This window comes from Cynocephalus volans, chromosome 3 (assembly GCF_027409185.1).
Source record: "Cynocephalus volans isolate mCynVol1 chromosome 3, mCynVol1.pri, whole genome shotgun sequence".
Taxonomy (NCBI): Eukaryota; Metazoa; Chordata; class Mammalia; order Dermoptera; family Cynocephalidae; genus Cynocephalus; species Cynocephalus volans.
In genome coordinates this window covers 159,505,096-159,529,209 of record NC_084462.1, presented here as the reverse complement: position 1 = coordinate 159,529,209, position 24,114 = coordinate 159,505,096, and the positions used below count along the sequence as shown (strand labels likewise).

Below are 24,114 nucleotides of genomic sequence, written 5' to 3'. Positions count from 1 at the left end.
CTGTACTAGAGTGTGGTTATTCAGTGAATAAATGAATGTGGTGTTTGCTCTCAACAATCTTCTTTCACTTTGCCACTCACACCCTGCTAGGAGGGCTCTTTCTAAGACATAGCTTTTCCCCTATCACATGTGCTCTCACAAACTCCCATTGGTTCCCTCCCTGCACTCTCTCTCACCTCCAGACCCCCATGATCAGGATGTCATTTAGGGCACCTCTCACCACCCTTCCCCTTCCTCTACTACAATCAAACCTTCTATTTCCTGAACAAACCCTCACTCTTCCTACCATCCTGCTCTTGTTCACTTCGTTCCTTTGATGGGACATTGAGCTTGAGCAGAGCAGGCCATGTATTATAACAAAAGAAGAAATGAATGCATTGAACTCTGTAAAAAAAAAAAAAAGGTACATGTAGATACTGGTTATATATGTTTCCTTGAGATGGGCTTAATTTTTAGTGAGGTTTATTTTTTTTTAAATGATAGAGGACATATTTAATATAGAGTCACTTATAAGAATACAATGATATCCTTGCAATGGACAGAGAGTGACTTAGCACACTTATTAAGCTGTTTTCATCCTTTAGGGTACAGCAAAGTGATTTTTACAATGGGGCCATATATTTGCCTCTTCAAGTAAGCATGGACCCTTCTTTACACAATGGAAACATATTACCTCTGCCCTTTAATCCCTGGCCCTGCACCACAGTCTCAATCAGTATGTCTAAAGGAGGATGAGAGCTAGTGGGACATGATGTTACATAAAACACTGTTTAGAAAATATTGGCTTAGGATCATTGGCTGTGTGATCTTGGAAAAGTCAATACTTCCCTGTGAGTCATTTTTATAGGTAAAATAAGAGATAAATGAGGTATTTATAAATAAGAATGAAGAAATTATAAATGTATAATAATATACAAATTTAATAAATTAATGGTTTTTTTCCTTTCATGACTCATTACAGTAGTGTAATGCACACTGTATATGCTGCCAAAGTAAGCTTTTGGTTGTCATCATTACCTTCAAGTAGTACCTAATGTTTTATATGATCATCAAAAACATACTGACCACCCACAGTCTGCCAGGTTCTATATAAAGTACTGGGAATGTATAGCTCAATAAGGCATTGTACCTACCCTGTGGAATTCACACTTAATTGTGAGCCAGAATAATTAACAAATGCTTTGGTGATAGGCGCTATAGTAGAGGAAGATTTAATGAAAGGAAAGAGGGAGGAAGCCACTTTTATCTGGATTTACACTGTGCTGAGCAACATACGAGGAAAATAATCACACAGTCTTGAGCCAAATTAGGAAAAATAAAATCATGCATAAGTAAATACACAACATGTAAAATCCTCACACGTACAGGCCCCACCAAACACATATAAATGAACAAGTTAGGGAGGGTGAGTCAGACTAGAGAAGCAAAAGTTTAGGACCCATTTAGGGAAGAGAGTTTTCTCACAGGTGCTCAGGTTTATGAAAGTGAGTTTTAGAAGACTTGCAATGAAATATTAAGTTTGGAGAAAAAAAATTTGAAAAAGTCTTAGTTGCCATGCTGCAGAGATTTGAAATGTTTGAACATAAAGGTACATTGTGGCATGAAGAAATATGAAGAAAGACTGACATCAGATAACCTCTACTGGGTAAATGCCAATTAGTAAAGCAGAGAATAGGATATCATTGAATAGAAGAGAAAATGGTCAGAATTTGGGGGACAAAGTTTGCATGGCCACAAAGAGGAACACATTGAGGGCATTGCTAAAGTGAAAGGATATAGATTTGCAGTGGAACCACCTGCTGAGTACATGACTTTCTCTAGCCATAAGGCAGGAGCCAAGAAATCAAGCAGAGAAATTAACTTGGAATTTGGATAATGGGTGGCAGGTCTTGAGGCAGGGGCTCTAGAGTCTTAGCGGGAATGTCATTCATACTAGAGACTAGGAACTCCATATGGGTGTGGAGGCAGGGGGCAAACCTTTGAGACTACTGAGAATAGAAGGTGAAGTAAGGAGGCCCAAGATAGGACCAGGTGAAACTTAGGAGCTGTAATAGCAAAGGAAATTCTCTTTGCTAGGTGGCCTGGCATTTGAGGAAGTCGGATTATTAAGAAAAAACAGAACATGAAATTGAAGTCACCAAGGACAATGAAAAGGATGGAGTAAGAAGACGACTACAAGAGAGGGGCTCGGTTTAGAATGTTTTTCAAATCCTGATGGTCAGTAGAGGCTGATGAGGAGGATGGGTGGACACAGCATAAAAGACATGTGGATGTTAAAAGAAGAAATATCACTGAACGATGATTGTAGAATTAGCTACATCTGATCCCAGGGATAAAAAGATTTAGGAAAAAACATCCTTCACTAAAGGAGACTTCAAGAGATGCTAAATCAATGTGGTATGCCCGGGTTTTAGTTACAGCATATATGTTGAGCTGTAAGGGAGTTGGTTCACATTGGCAAAATATGTATCATTAAACAACGGTAATGGTGATTAATCATTTGTGATCTACTACATACTTCACATCAAGTATTTGTCATCAGAAATAAACACTATTTATATAAGCACATGACTACGATGCAAAGGCTCAGAAGTAAATAAATCACACTTCCCTCTAATTAATAAACTGACTATAAAGGGAAATGTTATTCTCACGTGAGGATACTTTACAACAAATTTAAATATTATCTAAATATTCTAACTAAATTTTTAATACCCTTGTTCTCAGGAACAGCTAGAGTCTGGAAGTGCAAATTTCCTACATAAGTATTTTCAGAAGTGCCAGTTCTTAAGATGATAGAAATCTCTCTTTTGGATTCCTTCGCTACCAATCTCCTTCCCACACGTCAAGCAATCACACTGATCATATTTCCTTTCTTCAAATACTATCAGCTCCACAGGTTGCAAAGAGCTAACAGCATTCTGCTCATTGGAACTGATTATCAAATTTGCCATGATTTAAATTTTGGTCTAATCCCCTAGTGTTCACCAGCTGGGCCCATTATGGAGAACTCCTGGGTAACAGGGATGGAATAATCTTCCTGAGACATGGCTTCTCCTTCAGTGAAACTCCACTGGAGATCAATACAGAGCCACCTTCTCATGGCAGGCAATAATTAGCACATTAGACCGCTCAGATCATAAACCAGAAACCCATAGTTCCATTTTTTTCTACATTTTTAAAAATAAGCAATTATTAATATCATTTCAGTAGTGATATTAATGTCATGAATATCATAATAACTCAGTACTCCCAAATAAAACAAATTAAAGGAACTCCCCCCTCACACACACACACTCAAATTAAGCAACAATGACAGCATCAAAATCATGAGAAGGAATTCGACTATCAAGTAAACCTGCTTTTTCTTTGTGTTCATTTCAGTAACGAACTACTCATAAATAATTTAATATTTTAAAAGGTCTACCATTCAAACATCATTTCCCAACTAATGCATAGTAGTAAAGATGCATATTTATTTATCATAAGTTATCTGTAAAGTTTTTAAGTACAAAAAGGCAATTTTAAAATAAAGGATGTAGAAATTTTTTTTAAAAGAATTTTGTTTTAAATAGGGAATAAGAGGATGGCTACGGATCTTCTTCTCCCTGGCCTCATGTTCAAAGTTAAAGCAGATTAGTATAAATTTGTCCTGGCCTGGCATTAGAGCCTCAGGCCCAAAGAATTTTAAACTGGGGAGAGGTGACTATGAAATTATCTACTCTAAATAGTACTTTGTGAAAACCAAATCAGGTTTTATTTTACTACCTTAAATGAGTGGATTTAAAAATGAGTTAGTATCTACAAAGTTAAAATTATGTATTGAGATTTATGGTTATAACAGAGGCTATAAAAATTGTGCTTTTGTACCCTTGGTCTTACAAGTGACAAGAGTCAAAGATCTGCTGGCCAGTAATTCTTCTTTATTCCAGGTAAAAACCAAAAATAGGATATGAGGTTACTGAAGGTACCAGAACCTCTCAAAATATTCTTGGAAGTCTGTGGAAGAACTGCCTTAAATCAGAATATTTACAGGAAAGATTGTAGGTCCTCCAATACCTACTTGCGTTTGTGGTTGAATGATACAGACTCATAACCAGGAATACATTAACATTTAAAATTAGAATACACAGAACATCTGTGCTATTTGAATAATCTCATCCCAGTAACCCTATCACGCATACCCAACCTACACTCATGGTAAATCTCTACTCTAGAGGAAACTATAGTCAGCGCAATGTAGGGGAATTGATTCTCTTGGGAATAGAGTGACTACCCCACGAAAGTGGTGGTTAATCTACTCAAAATTCTACTTGTTTTGTTTATGGGTGACATTTTTCTTTAACAGAGGTTTTACATCTCTAATATAAACTGGTACCTGGATCCTTACAAAAACTCTTTGCCAGGTCCCATACTCTGCTTTGCGAATCCATATTTCTATTCCTGTTAACAAAGCCAGGACTTTGCAAGGTTCATATTGTGAGGTTGCATTGCATTAATTGCCAAAGGCTACCCAGGTAGGAGGAAAGGAACCCAGGACTTGAACTCACCTTTTTACTCTCAAGTCCACACTAATCCCCTTTAGTTGCTAACCCAGGCTATCTCTCAGTTCTGAATATAAAAGCAGTGGGATTTGGGGAGAAGAGGTCAATATGAACTTAAGCAGTCAGAGAAGACCCAAGGGTATAGGTATGGTCTGAGCAACCCCTCAAGGTGGTATAGGTCCAGAGGAAGGAACTTCTAGGAAGGGAAAACTACAGTAGCAAGGGCATGGAGCATAATGGCCATAGAACATGCTAGTGACAGTAAGAAAACGGACCATATTAGAGGACACTGGAAGACATGAATATTAAAGGAAACTTGGTTCAAGAGACAGTTTTTAAAAAGCAGATTATGAAGACCTTGAAAGTCAAGTGTAGGGTTTAAACTACATTGAGAGGAAGCCATTAAAGTTTCTTGAGCAAAGGAGTAAAAACACAAAAATAGCATTTGGGGAAGATTAATCTGGAACTGGTACTTACAGTAGATTTCAGAAATACATGCATGGAGCCCAACAATTGAGAACTCAAAGACTGCCAAGAGAAACAGCAAGGAGGATAATTTTTAACCCATCCTGTCTCATTCAGTTGATTTTCACTATCATGGCTTCAATAGAGTTTCAAACCAACTTACTCCTTCCTGCTTTGCTTTAGGTCTGAAGAATCCACCACCAAAACATTATGTGACAAGAGGTGCAGCTTTAGGAAATACAGCCCCAATCAAATATTACCTAGGAAACCAAATATAACTAAATGTGAAATATTACCCCACACTGGGAAATAGCTATGAAATTTGGTTATAGCTGTGTTTATTGTTCATTAAACTTTATATAATAGGAAAATATGCTAAATTAATCTAAATGCAAAATTAAATAAGCTAAATGTTGGAAATACATGTGGTGTGCTGTGAGGATTGGAATAAAGCCTCTAACAACACTGAGAGTTTATTTGGCTAAACTCTGCTTTGTTGTTTGGCTGAACACCACTTGTTTTAACACATTCTCTTCAATTTGCTGTTCTCAGGATTTTTCATGAGTTGATGACAACAGGCATGTGGGCACGATCTGTATGTTGAACTTCAGGCCTTTTTCCGAAACCCAATTCTGCCCACCCCCACTAGTGCCAGGGCACTGATGTGAGCTTTAACTAGATGACACAGTTCAGTGGCAGCATAAGGAAGCCATATGGGAATTTTAGGTAAGGAGAGAAGAAAGCAAGCTTATTCCTATGGATAAATAAATCCCAGATGACATCTCCCTGCCTAAATCCTTTTTTTCAGAGATAAAATTATACCCAGAAGATTGAGAATTCAGATGGAATGGAAGGGCTTTCTGCCAGAAATACTCAAAGACAGACAGATACCTGATCTGTGGCCCAGGTAGACATATTACCTTTACAATTACAGAAACACACAACTTTCCAATTGACTAAGATGCAACCAAAGGTTCACGTATGACTCTGTAAGACACAGAAACAAAAGTATTTGGATAGAAAAATATTTTAGAACAATTGGAAAAAGCCTACAGGAAATTTACATTTACTTACATTGTGTGTATATGCACATGTACCTATATTATTTATAGAAACGTACTTATTTTTACTCACATAAGTATCTGAGTAAAACTGCAATTTTAGATTTAGTTGAGGGCTGATTTCAAAGAGCATCCCATGAATTCACCAGGAAATAACACCTAAAGTCAGATGTGATTGTCTCCTACCAGTGCTCCTGGGAGTGTTACGAAGAATTTACTAGATTTGGCTGAATTCTCCTGCAGAGATATAGACATTTTGCAACCTAGGGTGTGCAAAAATCAAGGGACCTTTGTGTTTTACATTTTTCAGTATGTAGTGTATCTTTTTCAGTTGTAAAGTACTGGTTTTGGTCAACATAAAACTCAGCAGAAATTGATGATTGACGTAAAAGTAGAAGAGTTTTACTATCTAACAAGGTCTCTAGAGCACTAGACCATTACAAGGAATCTCATGATGTGAAATAAACCACAACATCTCTTTGGAAGTGAGTGTCACAGGAAAAAGTGTTTGGGACCATGAGGCTCCTTCCCTATATATGTTATAAGGGAACTTTTTCCTCCAACTACAATCCACTATAAAAGTGTCTATGTATAACTGTTCTGAAACTGCAAGACTTTCTGTAAAAAAGGAGAAGAGCAAGAGAGAAAAGAAATGAAAACATCTTGACATTTCCATTTTTCATTTGAAGAGGAAAATCGCATATTGGGATGGGATGCTCGTTATAACTCATGCATGCCTAAAAGCATTCCTTCTGGCAAGAAAACACCTAGTCCTGGTAGAGATGCTATTTATTTCCTGAAAAGAACACTAGGACCTTTGCACAACTCAGACTTTGAAAATACGCAAAGCCCATCATTCATCCAATAAATATATTTTGAATGTCTGTTAAGGACTCAACACCATGCATATTCTAAGACAAGGTTGTATTAATTGATAAAATTTGGGTATTTTTTTCCTACTGCTTTGTGCTTTAATTTTACCCAGATTCTCAACAGTGAGCTTGTATAATTTTATTATGAAAAAATGTTAAAACTGAAAAGCATCAAAAATGTAAGTACCTTCATTCCTTCTTCATATTATGCAGCAAAACAGTAAGTAGAGACTAGCACCTTGAGATCAAAACAAAGACAATCAATGGCTGTAACACCGCCTAGTATAGAAACACCTCCGCTTTCCTGAAGTCTCCAAATTCTTTGTTTGAAAACATTTCTTAATTTCATTTGGCAAGGAGACACGGACCAGGCAGCAAAGATCCACAGGATAAAGGTAGGTGAGAAAACAAACTATAATTCCAAGTAAAGAAAATAACAAGAACCACTAGCTTCATGAGCCAAATCAATCCCTGCACCCACTGAGCTTAATCAAGTGTTATCAGAGGACCGGAGGGAAAAGCAATGGGGACCTCATAAGAGAAACTCAAATGAAGAAACGCTTGACAGACACATTTGCAGGTATTTAACTAGCTTTGTGCAGTTTATTACAGCATTTTCTTTTCTGGTTTTTGTTTGTTTGGTTGGTTGGTTTTTTAAAAATCTTTTAGCTGCATAAGGGTCTTTGATTGCAGAAGTCCTATGACTGGAGTTGAAGGCTTTTCCAATAAATGAATAAATAAATATACTCTACACTGCCTAGGTCATTCTGAGACTGATGTAAAGCTTCAAATCATACCTAGAGCATGTGGCTTGTAGCAAGTACGTTATGTGTTAAGTCTCCCCCCAATCCCCAACCTCCACGCTAATTTCACAGCGTAAAGATCAGGTAAAAAACAAACAGGTTGATATCCATTTCCAACCTGAATGCAGTACCAGAGACTGGAACTACAGCAGAAGTGATACAGCCAGGAAAAGGACACCATGTGAAATAACGGCTCACAAGACACTGGACAGGAGGCAAAGAAGGACAGTGAGTTCTAAAAGAAAGAAAATAAACAAGGTGATCCCTGAGACAGCCTGAGCTTACTGCCTTGAGAGAATTTCTGGCCATGGAGCAGGGAGGGGGATCCCAGCTAGAGCTCGGCCACTCGTGCAGATGAGAAAATGGAGCTGAGTGTCAGGAAAGGCGGTCAGGTGTCTACAACGCAGAGCTGGCATGCACACATCTTAAAAACATTACATGGAGCTACAGAAAACAAACATGAGATCACATACTGTATGGCTCCATTTATACACATTCAAGAAGAGATAAAAATAATGTATGCTGATTCAAATTCAATAGTGGTGGCCTCAGAGGGGAAAGGACAGAAGGGAAGTCTCTGGGGGGATGAAACTGTCCTTTATCATGACTGGGGTGTTAGTGACACAAACGTATCATAATGGATAAACACATGCCATAATGCACATAAGATCTGTGCATTTTACTGAATGTAAATTTTACCTCAACCAAAAAATGTTCTCCCTCTCTCCTAAAAAGAAAGTAAAGGAGAAAAATTAGGGAAGGGAACAGAATTATATCTATTAGCTCTATTTTACAAGACAAGATAAAGTAGTTTACTCTTTCTTTTTTTTTTTTTTTTTTTTGCCTGTAGATGTGGAAATAATTGTAGAAAATTACAATTCTATATTGAAAAATACATTATAATTGTACCTGCATGTAACTAACAAGGTAATATAAAAATTATCTTTCACAAACCAATAGGCTCTCAGTGGATTATTGCCAGCACCATCAATAAGTAACTAGCCAAGCACACCAGAAATAAATGGACTACAATAAAACATAAGTAATAAAACTGCTCTACAAATATAGCATGCTGAAGATATCTGAAATGAAATTAGTGAGGCCACAAATTCCAACAACTCATAATAATCCTGAACAAGCAATGGAACCCTGAATTGTGGAGACAATTTCTCCTTGAGCCATAGGTGCAAGAGTCAACTGGGGTTTGTAGAAATTAATGTTTCACTTGTGAGTCTCAACTCACTTTCACAGAGGGTTGTGCCAGACAAAAGCAGCAAGCACTCTTGGCTCTTGCTGAATCTGTTTGCTATTGCATATGTATTAACATTAGCCCTTGGTATGGTTTAAGGGCACTCAATATCATCCCTTCTTGATTCCTGGGGAACTTATAAGCAAGAGTCATTTCCATGGGCAATAAGCTAAAACTCGCATCTATGGAACTGCTCCTGAGAGTGCCAGCACTTTCATCCTTGCTTTTAGAAGACCCTGGGTTTAATTGCCATCCCCTGTCTTCCCTCTGGCTACACTCAGTATCTGTAGGTCTAGGAATAAAGTGTAGATGCAAAGACATAGCTTTTTGCATTGCATACAGTACTGCCTGCTTGTGAGTGCTTCTGTTGTCTCTGTCTTACCTCCCAGTCTTGCCCGTCAGGGTCCTGCCACCCCTCTCAGCCTTATTGACTTCTCTGAGCTCAGACGCCTGACTGCCTAGATGTGCCAATCCTTGTTTGATGGAACTTCTGATCTTGTTACCCAAGCAAATCGTTCCTAATGCTGCCCTTATTTAAGTGTATAAGGTAAAAAGTGAAAAATATATCCACCCAAATAACAATATAAACATGAGAAATTACAGTGTAATTGATGCTACCAAAAAAGTAGTTAAGCTCGGTGGCTAATGTGAACATAAATCCCTATGCATTCACATGAGTTTTCATCCAGAAGCTTTCCCGGCAGCATTCAGAAGACATTAGTAGTCATGTGCCCAGATTTTGCAGTCAGACAAACCTACCTCTGAATCTTTGTCCCCTGCCACCTAATAGTTTTGTCACCTTGAGTATATGGCTTGACTTAACCGTGTCTCAGTTCTCTTATCTATGAAACTGAGATCCAAAGAGTATCTACTTTCTAGGGTTGTTGTGAGGTTTAAATGACAAAATGACAATGAATTCAGCACAGTGATTGGCACACAGTGAAGTGGCTAAAAAATAAAAGATAATTGTGCATGAGAGAGGTATTCAGGGTAAAAAAGGTTTTGAAACTGAATGGATAGTAATGGTATTAATAAAAATTATCCAAAACGTAGAAAAAAGGCTAGGGGAAGAACCATGTGTCCTTTCAATGTCCTATAAGGACATTGTTTAACAGGCCTAACTAAGAACTATTTAATTCTGTGGGAGAATGTACCTGTGTTTGACACTGACATTTACTATTGGTTGGGGCCCAGACTCTATGATGACAAGTTAATCTATAGATTTTTGTTCAGTAGAGATATACATGTTCTTAAGAAAGATAACACCAAAGATTAAAGGATTTTTGCCCCATGGGACATTTAACAGTTTTAAATCTAACTTAAATGTATTTTAATATACATTTTAATGCCTATCGATATAAAATTTTTCAAATATTCTTTTGCTATCTTGTTTACATGCTTACTTTCTTGTTTCCTTGTTAAGGAGTTAAATAAATTTGACACACATTCACTCTATATTTGCATGAGAGTTTTGTTTTTCACTTTGTGAAAATTATATTTGATGAGTCATGTTTTCAACTTTTTGAAAATTATATTGAAAAGTAGCCAACAGTTCTGTAGGGACTATTATGTGCTATGCCATAAACTTTATAATTATGGATTTGATTTATCTTTACAACACTCTTACAGGATAAAATTTATAAATATTTGCATTCTAGAGCCACAGAGGAATTAATTAGCTTGCCCTAGGTAACACGGACATTAAGTGACAGAGTCAAGATTTGAACAAAGGGTCTCCCACTCCACATCAGTGGTCTTACCCACTATCCTATATGACATATATTGAAATTGCAGTAAAGTGAATACACGAGAATCAGAAGACCTAGGTCAACCAAGAATGAAAATATAAATAGTTGGAGGTATTAAAGGGGATATTATAATTTTATAATGGCTAAAAATACTCTACTTCTGAATGGCCTTATCTGAGCTATAAAACTAAAGCAACAAAAGTGCTCAGAATTCCAGAATATGGTAAAATTAATATCCAAGAACACAGAGCTTTCCTTTTCCAACCCTATGCTCCTATGTAATTTGGTGGTCTGTGAAGACTTGCCCACATGAAATTAGCTACCCTAGTCTAATTATTAGCACAGATGTTAAACTTTTATTTCTAATAATGACTAAGGAGTAGCAACTCTGACAAAAACTTGACCTATCATGTCATGTGGACCTGGGTTCAAGTACTCACTCAGCTACTTCCTAAGTATGTGACATCAGTTATTTCATTGTTAAAGTCAGGACAATAATAGCATATTATTCCTTAAAGATGTTGGGATAATTAAAGGGATGACACCTTTAAAAAGGTTCCAGGAAAGTGTCAAAAACATAAGGACATGACAAATGTCAAATATTATTCCTAGTTATAATAAAAACTGCAACTACACCTACTTAAGTACCTATTACACTCCTTATGCTATACCAAAGTTCTAAGAGGCTAAGTGAATAATTTAATTTCACAGTGTCAGAAAGAGTCAGGACTGGCATTTAAAGCAGTTTGATTCTAAAGCTGATAAAATTAATGACTATGCTATCTTTTACCACTTAGTAAGTTATATACATTACAAATCAACCTTTAAAAAAACTTGACTCATTATAAATAAATTTCCAAGATCAGTGTCCACCAATGACCAATGAAATAAATCAAGATTTGGGCCCTACTGGGTCCACATCCAAGACCCAGCCATAAACTTAATGTGGGGGAATTCCTCCCCAAGAACTGAACACTATAATGTGCATTTTACTAAACGAGATTAGGAAATTTGATAACTTGTTTCATTTTTTGAAAAATGCACAGCATGCAATGTTAAACCAAATAAAGCCGACTACAAGTTTTAGAGAGAGTTTGATCTTAACCATACAGATGCTTAGAATAAAAGCTGGTGGGTAATAGCCAGAAGGCTAACTAGCAGTGGCTGCAGCATTTTTTCTCTGCTTGCTTGCTGGAATGCTGCCTTTCTTTTCCTGTCCTCTTCCATATTTGCTTAGGAAGTACATACTAATTTTTTAAGGCTCATTCTTCGATGAAAACTGCCCTAATAGCAGCTGCTCTTCTTTCATGGAGTCAACTCCAGGGACAGTTATTGTCACTCCACTTTGTAAGTTCTCACTATACACTGTTCATATTTCTACGGAAGCACCTTCTTATGTGTCTTCCCCCATGAGACTGTAACATCTTTAAGAATAGAACTACTGTCCCTTCATATCGTTGGGTTCCATATCCTCAGATTCAACCATAGATCGAAAATACTCAAAAAAACCCCAAAACAAAACAATATAAAATAACAATAAAAATGTAAATAAAAACCAATAAAGTATAACAACTATTCACGTATCATTTACATTGCATTAGGTATTATTAGTAATCTAGAAATGATTGAAAGTGCACAAGAGGCTGTGTGTAGGTTATATGCAAATACCACACCATTGTATATAAAAAATTTGAGGATCTGTGGATTTTGTTATCCACAGGGGTCCTGGAACCAATCTCCAGAGGACACAGAGGAATGACTGTATATCTTATTCCTGATCGTATTTGCAAATAAGAAATATCTGGTAGGTGCATGAATGAATAACTGATAAAGTGTGTTCTAAGAAGCAAACTATCTTACAAGTGAACTTCTCAAATATGGCCTATTTGCTGGACAGGAAGAGCCTGAAAAACAGAGATGAAGTATAAACACATAATCAAAAGCATGGCCATACTGCATTTTTGTATTCATGGAAATTATTGCCATACAAATAGGTTCATAACAACAGGGTTTTATAACATAATACCTAGGTACCTATGTGGACCCAAGAGATAGAATTAGTATACACGTGTCTGTCCTCTTGTTTGTACACTAAGTGATGCATATATTGTTTATTTTTTTTTTGAAGTCTGAATGGGAAATGTGTTTTTAACAGATTTAATCAATATGCCAACCTACATTAAAAAAATAAATAAACCCACACAATAAATAAAAAGCAAAAGGCCAATCAATAGCCAACAGTGCAGCTTAACAGCCACTCCAGCAGAAAACTGTCTGAAAAGGCGCTTTGCACTCCGCTATCTGCACGATCCACAGCTGCTCACTATTGATTTGTTGCAAGCAAGGAACATCTATTATCACATGCCAGTGTGAACCTAGTAATTTCTCTGAGTAACCTCCAATGTTTGACTAATAAAGGGTAGGCTGAGGACCCACAATGATTCCCTTCCTTTCACCCCGCAAAGCCATTATGAACACCTAATTCCTAAACCCAGGAACTTGATGTCTGTTAGGAAATCATGTGCCACAGACTATTCCATGTTTGTTTCTCCAGGGCAGAGCAACAGTAACAAGACCCCCAAATTGTATGTGACTCAAAACAGTCGTCTTGAACTTAGTAAAAGACAACAGTGCTGTTAAGGACAGCTATGAGATGTTTAAAACCGCTATTTTCACACAGTCCATAAAAATGACAGCCCTTTTGCATATGCGTGGGTGTGTGCAGGAGAGTCGGATATTGCACAGCATTTTTTAATGTTGTGAAAGAGAGTGAAAGAGAGAGAAACTTAACAGCAGGCTACCAAAGGGAGTGGCATTGTCACACGATATGAGAAAGGGATTCCAGATTCGCCTGATGGTGTAATGGCTACAACATGCCGGAATTTCCCAGGCTCTCAGTTTTGATTTAAAATACCATTAAGAACCCAATATCCAAAAAGAATATACCTATAAGAACCTTTGTAAGTTTCCATTTCTTTGTTCTTAAAATGTAGCCCAAACACATGTGCCATAAGTTGATTTTCAAGGGGTGCTCACCCTCTGAGAAGCCAACACCCCTGGTTATAAAGTTTTCAGAAGAACTGAAGATTATCTTTGGAGAATGTTACTTATGTGATCTTCCTTAGGTCTGATTGGACACTATATTAAGTCTATTATAGGATCAAAGCAGCCCTACCAGTCAACCTAAAAATAAGAAACTCCCTATAATTTTACCATTACAGTAGTTTCCTCTTATCAGTGTGGGATATGTTCTGAGACGGGGCAGTGAATGCCTGAAATCACAGATAGTACCAAACTTTATATATACTATGTTTTTTCCTATACCTACATACCTATGATAAAGTTTAATTTATAAATTAGGTACACTAAGAGATTAACAATGATGACTAATAATAAAATAGAGCAATTATAATATACTGTAACGAGAATTATGTGAATGTGGTCTCTCGCAAACTATCTTTTTGTATTGTACTCATGCTTCTTGTTGTAATGATGTGATACTGTAAATTGCCTAAGTGATGACGTGAAGGGAGGTGAAGGACGTGGGCATCGTGACCTAGCATTAGACTACTACTGACTGTCTTACAATACGTCAGAAGGACGATCATCTGCTTCGAGTGATCCTGGATGATTGAGCCATGATGATGGCGATGGACGGATGTCAGGAGCAGATGATGTCAATGACATCAATGTAAATACATGGGACAGGGAGTATGTGCAGTGTGGGTACTCTGGACAAAGGAATAATTCGTGTTCTGGGTGAGACAGAGAAGAATGGCTGAAGATTTGATCATGCTACTCAGGATGGCTTACAATTTCAAACTTATGAATTGTTTATTTCTGGAATTTTCGGTTTAATATTTGTGGACCTTGGTTGGCCACAGGCAACTGAAACTGCAGGAAGCAAAATTGTGGGTCAGGAGGACTACTGTACATATAATGGTGGAAGATTGTATCTAAACCTACGTAAGACAATTAATAAATCAATCTACCTGGGTTTCCGATCAGGTGATCTTTGTTTTCTACCTCATGCAAGGGAATCACTCTTACACAAGGTAATCAGCTCCAGAGAACAAGTGTCACACCTTCACCACCACCACATCAGCTTTGCATGGATATCTTTGTAAGACTAAATCTAAAATTTACCCCACGGCCTCCACCAATGCAGCATGCTCTCTAAAACAATGATGGAATAAAGTGAAAACTGCTCAGGTTTGCTCTACTTATACTAAATGAGATGAAGTTTCAAAACACACACGCTACTCAGGAAGGCTACACCTATATGACAGTGCCTTAAAATTGTCAAGCAAACACTGTATTTGGCAAACAGGCAAGAAGAAAACCAAATGTCACAAGTGACAGAACCAATGCCAGAAGAAGTAAAGAAGACCCTAAAATGCAGACAGTTCTTTAGAACGTGACAATTCATGCCCAGATATAATTAACTTTTTTACACATGATGGACTAAGTATGTTATTTTGGAAAATATAAAAACTTAGCCATTTTCCTGTTGAAAAGGTTTCTATTCTTGTTTGAGATTTTTTCATTTCCATTACTTGAGGGTCAGTCTCTGAGAAACATCTCGGGGAACATGAGAGATAGATCCAAAACCACATTGCCCCCCCACCCCCACCCCCAAACACCATCTGTGATTATATTTTATTTCCAACAAATTCAGATGGTCTTATGACAACATTTTAAGGAACACAATTTATTTTAGATACACGCAACATTCTGCATCTTCCCAAGAATCAGGTAAAGGCCAGATTTCCTTGATGCCGCCCTGCTCATAATGTATTTCTGATATTTAGGTCAAAGACAGGTGACTGTGACATGCAGTTTACCAAAGCAATTGCTAATGGCTTCTGTGCTCTTCCATTTAAGACTCAATCCCTGATTTTCTCTATATTCCTTCTCCTCTAGCCCTCTTCCTCTTCCATTAACCTATTGCATTCTTTCTCCTTTCTTTGCATTTTTCCCCCATTGCTTTTGGCAATTATAAGCATGAGGCTTGTTCAACTCTACTTGTGACACTGAGTGTGAACCAATCCTGATGCAGGCTAAGCTGCCAAGAATCTGCAAGCATGTAGACTATCAGATAGATAACTTCATCTTGAAGATGTCGGTGAGGCAAAATAGCAAATTACATCTCTAAGGGTCAAGGTTGATTTAGAAAATAATGGTCTATGACGTAAGGTAGTGAGGGTGATTTTTTAGATGGAGAAAACTGGCTCTAATGCTAGTTCCAAAAAACAAGTTCCCCCACTACCTTGAATGCCAATCACTGGATACAGGGGTTGAGTTTCATTAAAAGTTTATATCCTAACTTTATAGTCTCACCCTGTATATCTGAATTCTATATATTTATCGCACTCTGAAATTAAAATGTACTTGCTTCATTTCCATATAGCCATTCAATCAAGAAGCCCTGGTCCTTGCTACAGGCGGGGACTAGGCGAGCAGATTCTGTTAGTGATTTGGGCTCTCGGATCTTCTACAAACAAAAATTCAACTGCATTTTTTATGGAATGAAATCCAAAATGCATTACCCTAAGCCCGGATATCTTAAAAACATTTTTGAAGCATGAGAAGCTACTGCCACAAAGGAAAGCTGGCATGTGCCCAGTCCTATTTCTGGTACTTTATTACACACCAACAAATTGTCCAAGTCAGATAACGGGATAGTCGGCATCCTGGACTGAGACACAGTCTGCTTTTGACAGAATCAGAAACAATCACAGAAAGCTGGAAAGAATCCTGGTTGATTTTTACCAGAAAACAATGCCTGGCCCTTGGCGACAGCGAGGAGCTTGTCAATGACAAAAAAAAATACATACATACCTTCCAAGGATTGTGCACAAGCACCGTAGTTAGAGTAACTTACCTTTCTTCTGTCTTTTCGCGTCTGTTCCTTAGCGTTTCCTACCCGAAGTGAGATGTATGCATGATATGAAATAAACTTGTGAGGATTAAAAAAGCATTATGCTGCCAGTTAGAGTAAAAAGCTTTCCTAATGAGTCCTATGCAGGCAAACTGAACAGAAAAGAAAGAATATATAGAACAATTCCCCAGCTACTCTGGAAAGGCCCATCATTGCCTGTTTCACAGTGGAACATCATTTCCAAGTTGTAAATATGGAGACAGTATTTTCATTAATACCAAAATACTTGGCAAGAGCAATCTGATGGCAAAGCCTTCTGCAGACATTGTATCCTTTGCATGACAGATATGGAGACATAAGGCTTATACGTAGATGAATGGTTATCACATAATTTTCTCTTTATACTGCCAGATTTCCCATTTGTTTCTCCTTAGTGCATCTTAAGAGAATGAAAGAGCATATGGAACAAAAAGCTACGGATAAAAATGGAAAAGAGAATGACAAGAGACAACTGCACACATGCAAAAAGTTGACAAATAAAAAATCAAGGAAAACCAAATAGGCACAAGGAACATAGCACTGTAATTCGCTCCTGCTCCCATATGGGCACACTTTAACATGACTTACTATTTGCTCAGATAACATCATGCATCATTTTTATGAAACCAAGAGGCCAAATGAGTTTGGATGGTAACACAAACTTCTACCACAAATGCTGCGTTTAGAAAATCAGAAGGTCAGCAGGACCCACCCAGTCAGGACTTTTTAACAAATCTCTTTGCAATAGGTATTCAGAAATTTCAAGTGTTTGCTTGTCTTTAAAGTGGCTATGTTAGGAAAATGACATGAGAAGGAAGTGGAGACACAGGTTACAGATCACCACAGCATTGAAGTATCTCCACCATCAGTGCTAGAATCACCTCCATGAAATCAGTCTTCTCTTAGAACTAAATTAACTGGTGCACTTGAAGCACCTCTAGTGGACAAAAATAACAATCACAATGATCTCTTACAATATGAACCAAATACACAGATATATACATATAAAATATACTCATGAAATAGAAATGCACATATACACAGAACAGCAAATAGTCACCAATAAATTCAGCCAGAAGGAATCTTTGCCTTATACTTGAAAGACTTCTGAGAATGCTTTAAAATTTTCTAATTGGAAGAATTAATAAACACAATGAGTGTCTGTCATTGGTAAGCCCAAGAAGTTCCCTAAACTCAGACTTTTTTAGAAAATAGCTTCGTTATTTAAATAGCCTCTAAATTCTTGGCAATGCAAATGGGAAGAGTCTCAAAATTGTTATCTAGATCATTTAATTAATAGTAAATTGAACCCCTTACAACGAAAATATTGCTTGACTTTTTTCTGTCTCAGTCATAGATATTCTAATCTATAGAAAAAACACAGAGCTAAGCAAATAAAAGAATATCTAGTATTGTTGAGCAAGAAATGTCTCTTTGCTCTTCCCATAGGAGCACTAGTCCTTTGTTTTCCATGTTTCTGGAGGAGAGAATTACATATGAATCTTTCAGAAAAGATATTGTCCGTAAGGTTTCTTCGAACCTCTGAACCCCATGAAAATATGTCCAGCATGAAAAGGTTGTACTTACGGTCATTGCACTGGTTTCCAGAATAAGAGGTCATAGAACAGTCGCAGGTAAAGCCTTCCCACTGCTGCATGCAGACTCCCTGGTTGGCACATGAATCTTCCTGGCAGGTAGTACTGGGCCCTAGTAATGCATAAGAAGAGGTGGAAGGAAGAAAAAAAGAGAGAGAGAAGAAATACTAAAAATTAGTGAAATTCAAAGAAATCACCTGTATTTACCATCCTCATGCTCTCAAACACTCAAAGACACAATCAACAAAAATGGCAACTCAATCTCATGCAACAAGAATTCGTTCAGCATATAAAAAAGATGACAGAAATACACACAGCCACAAAATATCAACAGTTACACACAAAAGGGAGAGGGCTGAACACACTGTTCTCCTTTAGGCAGACTTTGGAAAAGAGCTTTGATTCTACTATTCAACTAGAAAGATATCTCATTTGGAGCATGGGCTTTCTTAATGCATAATGCTAAAGCAGAAAAAAAAAATGCATTCCCATGATTCTTGTCAGGCACAATATTTTATCCTAAAATCCAAAGTCCCTAAGTCTACCTTGTGACATTAAAAAGACATTTGATGATGATGATAATGATGATGAGGAGGAGGAGGAAGTGAAGGATAAGGAGGTGGAGAATATAGCGACCAACCTGTATTGGTGTATTGTAGGTGATGAGCACTGGGTACTATGCAATTTATCCATATTATCTCATTAAGCTCTCACGAAACTCTAAGAGGTAAGTAATTATGATTATTTCCATATTACATATTTAGAAATCTGAGCTCAGAGAGGTAAAATAATCTATCCAAGGTAAAATAATTTTTAAAAATAATTTTTTACCAAGGTAAATTTGGTAATTAGAGGATGCAGATGCCCAGCTAAGACAGAGTAACACCAGTGGTTCTCAAAGCGTAGTCCTAGTCCTCGGACCAGAAGCACCTGTGAATTTGTTAGAAATGCAAATGCTTGGGCTCCACTCCAGACCTACTGAATTAGAAACATTGGTGAGCAGGCAGAAATCTGTTTTCACAAGCTTCCAGGAAATTCTGATGCAGCTTAAAGTTTGAGAACCATTGCCATTGCACTACATACGCTGCTGCTGTAGGTACAAGTATTTTAGAAGTGTGTTCTCTTAAGTGGACTGTGCATATACCAGAGAATGAAAAAGAGAATTATTTGAGGTATAGGAAGAAAATATTAGAAAATATGTTCCTTTTTCATTTCATTATTTATTGTTTCTATTTTGCATATCTTTCATATATTAATAATATATAAGTATAATGATACATGTATATAACATACATAAAATACCTATTTTAAAAGCATTCTAAAAATATTTTACTGATCTGAGTGGGCAACCAAAAAAGTTTGATGATTTCTGTACTACAGGATGCCATTAAAATCTTTCTTTAGGTCATCTTGGTGCTTCTCCTTAATTATTCACTCTTTTTCTACTGCTATTTTCTGCCTTAACATTGGTATTAAAGATAAACTTATACCTTTGGAATTACATGAGCTAACAGGAAATATCTTAATATTCAGAATGACTATGAATTTCCTGAGAGCCTCAGCAAAAAGAGGTTAGCCGTTTGACTCCTCAAATGCATTAGTCAGGAATTAATGCATAAAAGCATGTGACAGAGTAAAAAATATATCCATTGCAATACTGCATGTTTCAGAAACTACAAGTTAAGCCTCACACAGATACAAAATATTGAAATGTAGGTATGCAGGGGTCCTAAGGATACATGTTCAAAAGAGATGCACGACTAAAAAGTGTTCATCTTCTGGGTGGCAAGACAGTTTGTATTTATTCATGAAGGGCGGAAGCAATACAGGCCATCCCTCAAAAGGTAAAGCTATTAGGATATGACATAAGAAAATTCAAGACAATTACTAACACTGGGGGAATAGCACTGCTGCTGGGTTTCTGCAGTTCCTATTTGCCATGTGGTTCCCTCATGTAGAGATGAAAGGAGGTGCATGGTCATGTTCTCAGTGGGTCTTAAACTTGAGCATTGTGTCCTACAAGTTTCATTAACAATGGAAAATCAGGACAGCTTCTTTCAAAGGATGAAAGCTTCTGAGAAGTCCACAGGGCTCCTGACCAAACAGCTCTCACCAGACAATGGGCTAGTAATTTAATTGTACTCGAGAATCAAAAACACATGGAAGGCTTTCCCTTGAAAGGCAGCAGAACAGCAAAAACTTTGGGAAAACACAGTAATTCTCTGCATGTTGATTGAATTTGAAGACAAAGGCTTTTCCATGCTTTCCCCCTCCGGTCTAACTGCCAAATTTTAACCATTTCCTAAGGACCAGCCCAAATGTCTCCCCCAGATAAAACACTCCCAGTGCCTTGAAACAATTATGCTCTCTCTTCTTAGTGGCCATAGCACTTATTATCTGCATCATTAATTTTTGCACATGAAAATATTCAGTTGCACTGTCCTCTGCTTATATAATCCTCTAATTGTTTCATGGTTTTACAATTTATCATCAAAAGATTGAATGCTGCTTGCTGTTCGAAATCATGTAGTAGTATGCTTTGGCTATGTCCTTGCTGCACTAAGTCTACTGCGCAGGTGCAGAAAAAGTGTTTGAGGAAATGTTGAGCTGATCTGAATTCTGGCTACCTCTGATTTGCCTTTGTCTCATAATTCCAAAACATGAGTATGGGAGCACGTCTGTTCTCTGCAAAGTGAGCAGAAATGGGTCTTTCCCATTTGTCAGGGATTGAATACAGAGAGTTACAAGTTATTTCCAATTCCACTGAATGTGTTTCACGTGCATTAAGGAGTAAACACTATGTAGAATTGGATAATCCTGGAACACTGACTACATCATAACCATCCAAGAATAAGAACATTTTCAAGTGAGAACCAGTAGAACCTTCAATGACTTCCCATCAATCCGGAACTAAACTTGTACCTCCTTTCAAGGTTGAGATCATAGGGCTGCTTCCTTCTCCAGCCTCATTTCCTGCTACTTACCCCTAGCTCACAGTGCTCCAGCCATCCCTTCCTCCTTTCAGTTCCTCTCTAACACAATGATGCTCAAGAGTGTTGCCCCCGAAACAGCAGCATCTGCACCCCCTGGGATCTTGAGAGAAAAGCACATTTTCAGGCCTCACCCAGACATACTGCCTGGGGTTGGGGTTCAGGAATTTGAGTTGTCACAGGCCCTCCAGGTGGTTCTGACACCTGCTCACTTTCCAGGACCACTGCCCTGACACTGCAAGCTCACCCCTCTGCTCTTGCTGGGCCTCTGGCCTGAAATATTCTCCCTCCAGATTTCCAAATGACTGGTTCATTCTCAATCTTCAAGTTTCAGCTCAGAATGAGCTTTCTCCGAATTATCCTACTTAAGGATGCTCCCACCAGCATCACATTCACTCATCATCATGTATTTCTGTTTAATTAGCTCGTTACATTTACACGGCCCGTCATTAAATTGTTTATTATGTTCTTTTCAATTGAAAAATAATAATTGTATGTATTTGTGGTATACAATGTATGTTGTGATATATGTTTACAATGTGGAATAATTAAATCTAGCTAATTAACAAATACATCATCTCACATATTTATTTTTTGTGGCAAAAGCATTTAAAGTCTACCCTTCAAGTGATTTTGAGATATACAATGCATTATTATTTATTATAACCATTCTGTGTAGTAGATTATGAAAGCTCATTCCTCTTGTTGAACTGAAACTTTGTACCCTTTGATTAACATTCTCGCTTTCCCCATTCACCCCCTCTCCCCCAGCCTCTAGTAACCATCAGTCTATTGTCTATTTCCATGAGTTCAGCTTTTTTAGATTACACATGTAAGTCAGATAATGTGGTTCTGGTCTTTCTGTGCCTGGCTTATTTTACTTAGCATAAAGTCCTCTAGGTTCATCTATGTTGTCACATATATCAGGATTTCCCCCTTTTTAAAGGCTGAATAGTATTCTGTTGTGTGTACATACCACATTTTCTTTATCCATTTATCTGATGATGGACACCTAGGTTGCACCCCTACCTTAGCTATCGTGAATGATGCTGCAATGAACATAGAGTGCAACTATCTCTCCAGCATACTGATTTCAATTCCTTTGGATATGTACTCAGAAATGGGATTGCTGGATCACATGGTAATTCTATGTTTAGTTTTGTGAGGAACTTCCACACTGTTTTCTGTAATGGCTACATTAATTTAGATGTCCCTCAACAGTGTGTAAGTTTTCCCTTTTCTCTACACCTTTGCCAACACATTATCTTTCATTGTTTTAATAACAGCCATTCTAACAGGTGTAAGGTGGTATCTCATTGCAGTTTTAATTTGCATTTCTCAGATGACTGGTGGTGATGAGCTTTTTTTCACATACCTATTGGCCATTTCTATGTCTTCTTTTGAGAATTGTCTATTCAGGTCTTTTGCCAATTTTTTGATTGGATTATTTGTTTTCTTTTGAAAACAACTTTTGAGTTGTCTGAGTTTCTCATATATTTTACATATTAGCCACTTATCAGATATAGAGTTTGCAAATATTTTCTCCCAATTGTGGGTTGTCTCTTCACTGTATTAATTGTCTCCTTTGCTGTGCAGAAGCTTTGTAGTTTGATTCAATCCCATTTGTTTACTTTTGATTTTGTTGCTTGTGCAACAGGCATTTCTGAGGGCTCAGAAAACATTATCGAATAAATAAAAGAATTAAAAAACAAAAGAAATAAAGTCATTCTTTTAGGACTTAAAGCCAAGCAGTTCTCTTAACTTAACAATTTACCCTTAGAATTTACCAATATCAGCTTATGTAAGCACTCTTTTACTTGGAACAAAGCGTTTTGTAGGACGGGGTGAGGTGGTGGTATCTAACTGACAAAGTTTTCTCCTCTATTAGGCACATCTAATCTCACCAGAGATTAGATTTTGTTGAGACAAAAACTCCTTTGTGTCCCCACTGCCCAGTCACAGTATGTCATAACTGTGTATTGAATGAATGAGAGTTTGGGGCTAGACTCTAGAGTACTTTCTATACGCTAATGTAATAAGCTCCTATTGATTACTTTAACCTGTTAAGTTCATCATACATCTCTTCCTGAACAGAGGAATACATTATGAATACATTATGCCAATGTATTCAATGTTTGTATGTCACATAGATAGCAGTGTCTTTAAAAAAAAAAAAAGGAAATTTGAGAAATATTCTGTGCGGGGAAAAAAAGAAAAGCTTCTCTCTGCATATCTACTAATATAAAACAATCTTGTACAAATCAAAAAGAAGATACAACAACAGATATGACTTACCTAGGATCTATTATGTGCCAGACATTGTACTAAGTGCTTTTAAGATATTAATTTAATTAATCTTCATAAACATACAATGAAGCAAAAATAATTAAAAGTATTAAAGAATCAGAAAAATAAGAATGATTTATTCTATGGGAGACACACAGCATTTCAAAATTAAATAAATTTTTAACCATTAATTAAATCAGAAGGCAAGGACTACAGAAAAGAAGATTGAGGCACAGAAAAGTTGGATAACTTTTCCAAAATACCACAGGTAGCAAGTAGAAGGGTAAGGTCTCAAACCCAAGTTTGTTAATTCCACAGCCCACCCACTTAAATTTCTGTGAATGTGGTAAGCCAGAGGGGTGGAGGCGTGTGACGCCACTGTATTAACAAGAGTAACTTAAATGAGGTATTTCTAACCTACAGCCATAGAAAGATGACATTTTAATGTAGGGATCTGGTTTTTCCACAAGGAAAACTTTCAAATGCCATTTCAACTCAAAATTCTAATACAAGTAAACAAGACCTAGCTTTGTCCAATTATGTGAATAGAAATCTGTATCCAATGTGTGTTTATGAGTATA

At 37.2% G+C, this 24,114-nt stretch overlaps 1 protein-coding gene across 5 annotated transcripts in view; it reads right to left on the bottom strand.

Moving 5' to 3' along the window:
* The window catches only part of NRXN3 (neurexin 3), a 1,519,487-nt gene that overhangs the window by 757,068 nt on the left and 738,305 nt on the right, over positions 1 to 24,114 (bottom strand). For all 5 annotated transcript variants that reach the window (XM_063091545.1, XM_063091547.1, XM_063091543.1 and 2 more), the window contains one exon: positions 18,250 to 18,369. In XM_063091545.1, the coding sequence (XP_062947615.1) occupies positions 18,250 to 18,369 (120 nt within the window). The remainder of the gene's footprint in view (positions 1 to 18,249; positions 18,370 to 24,114) is intronic.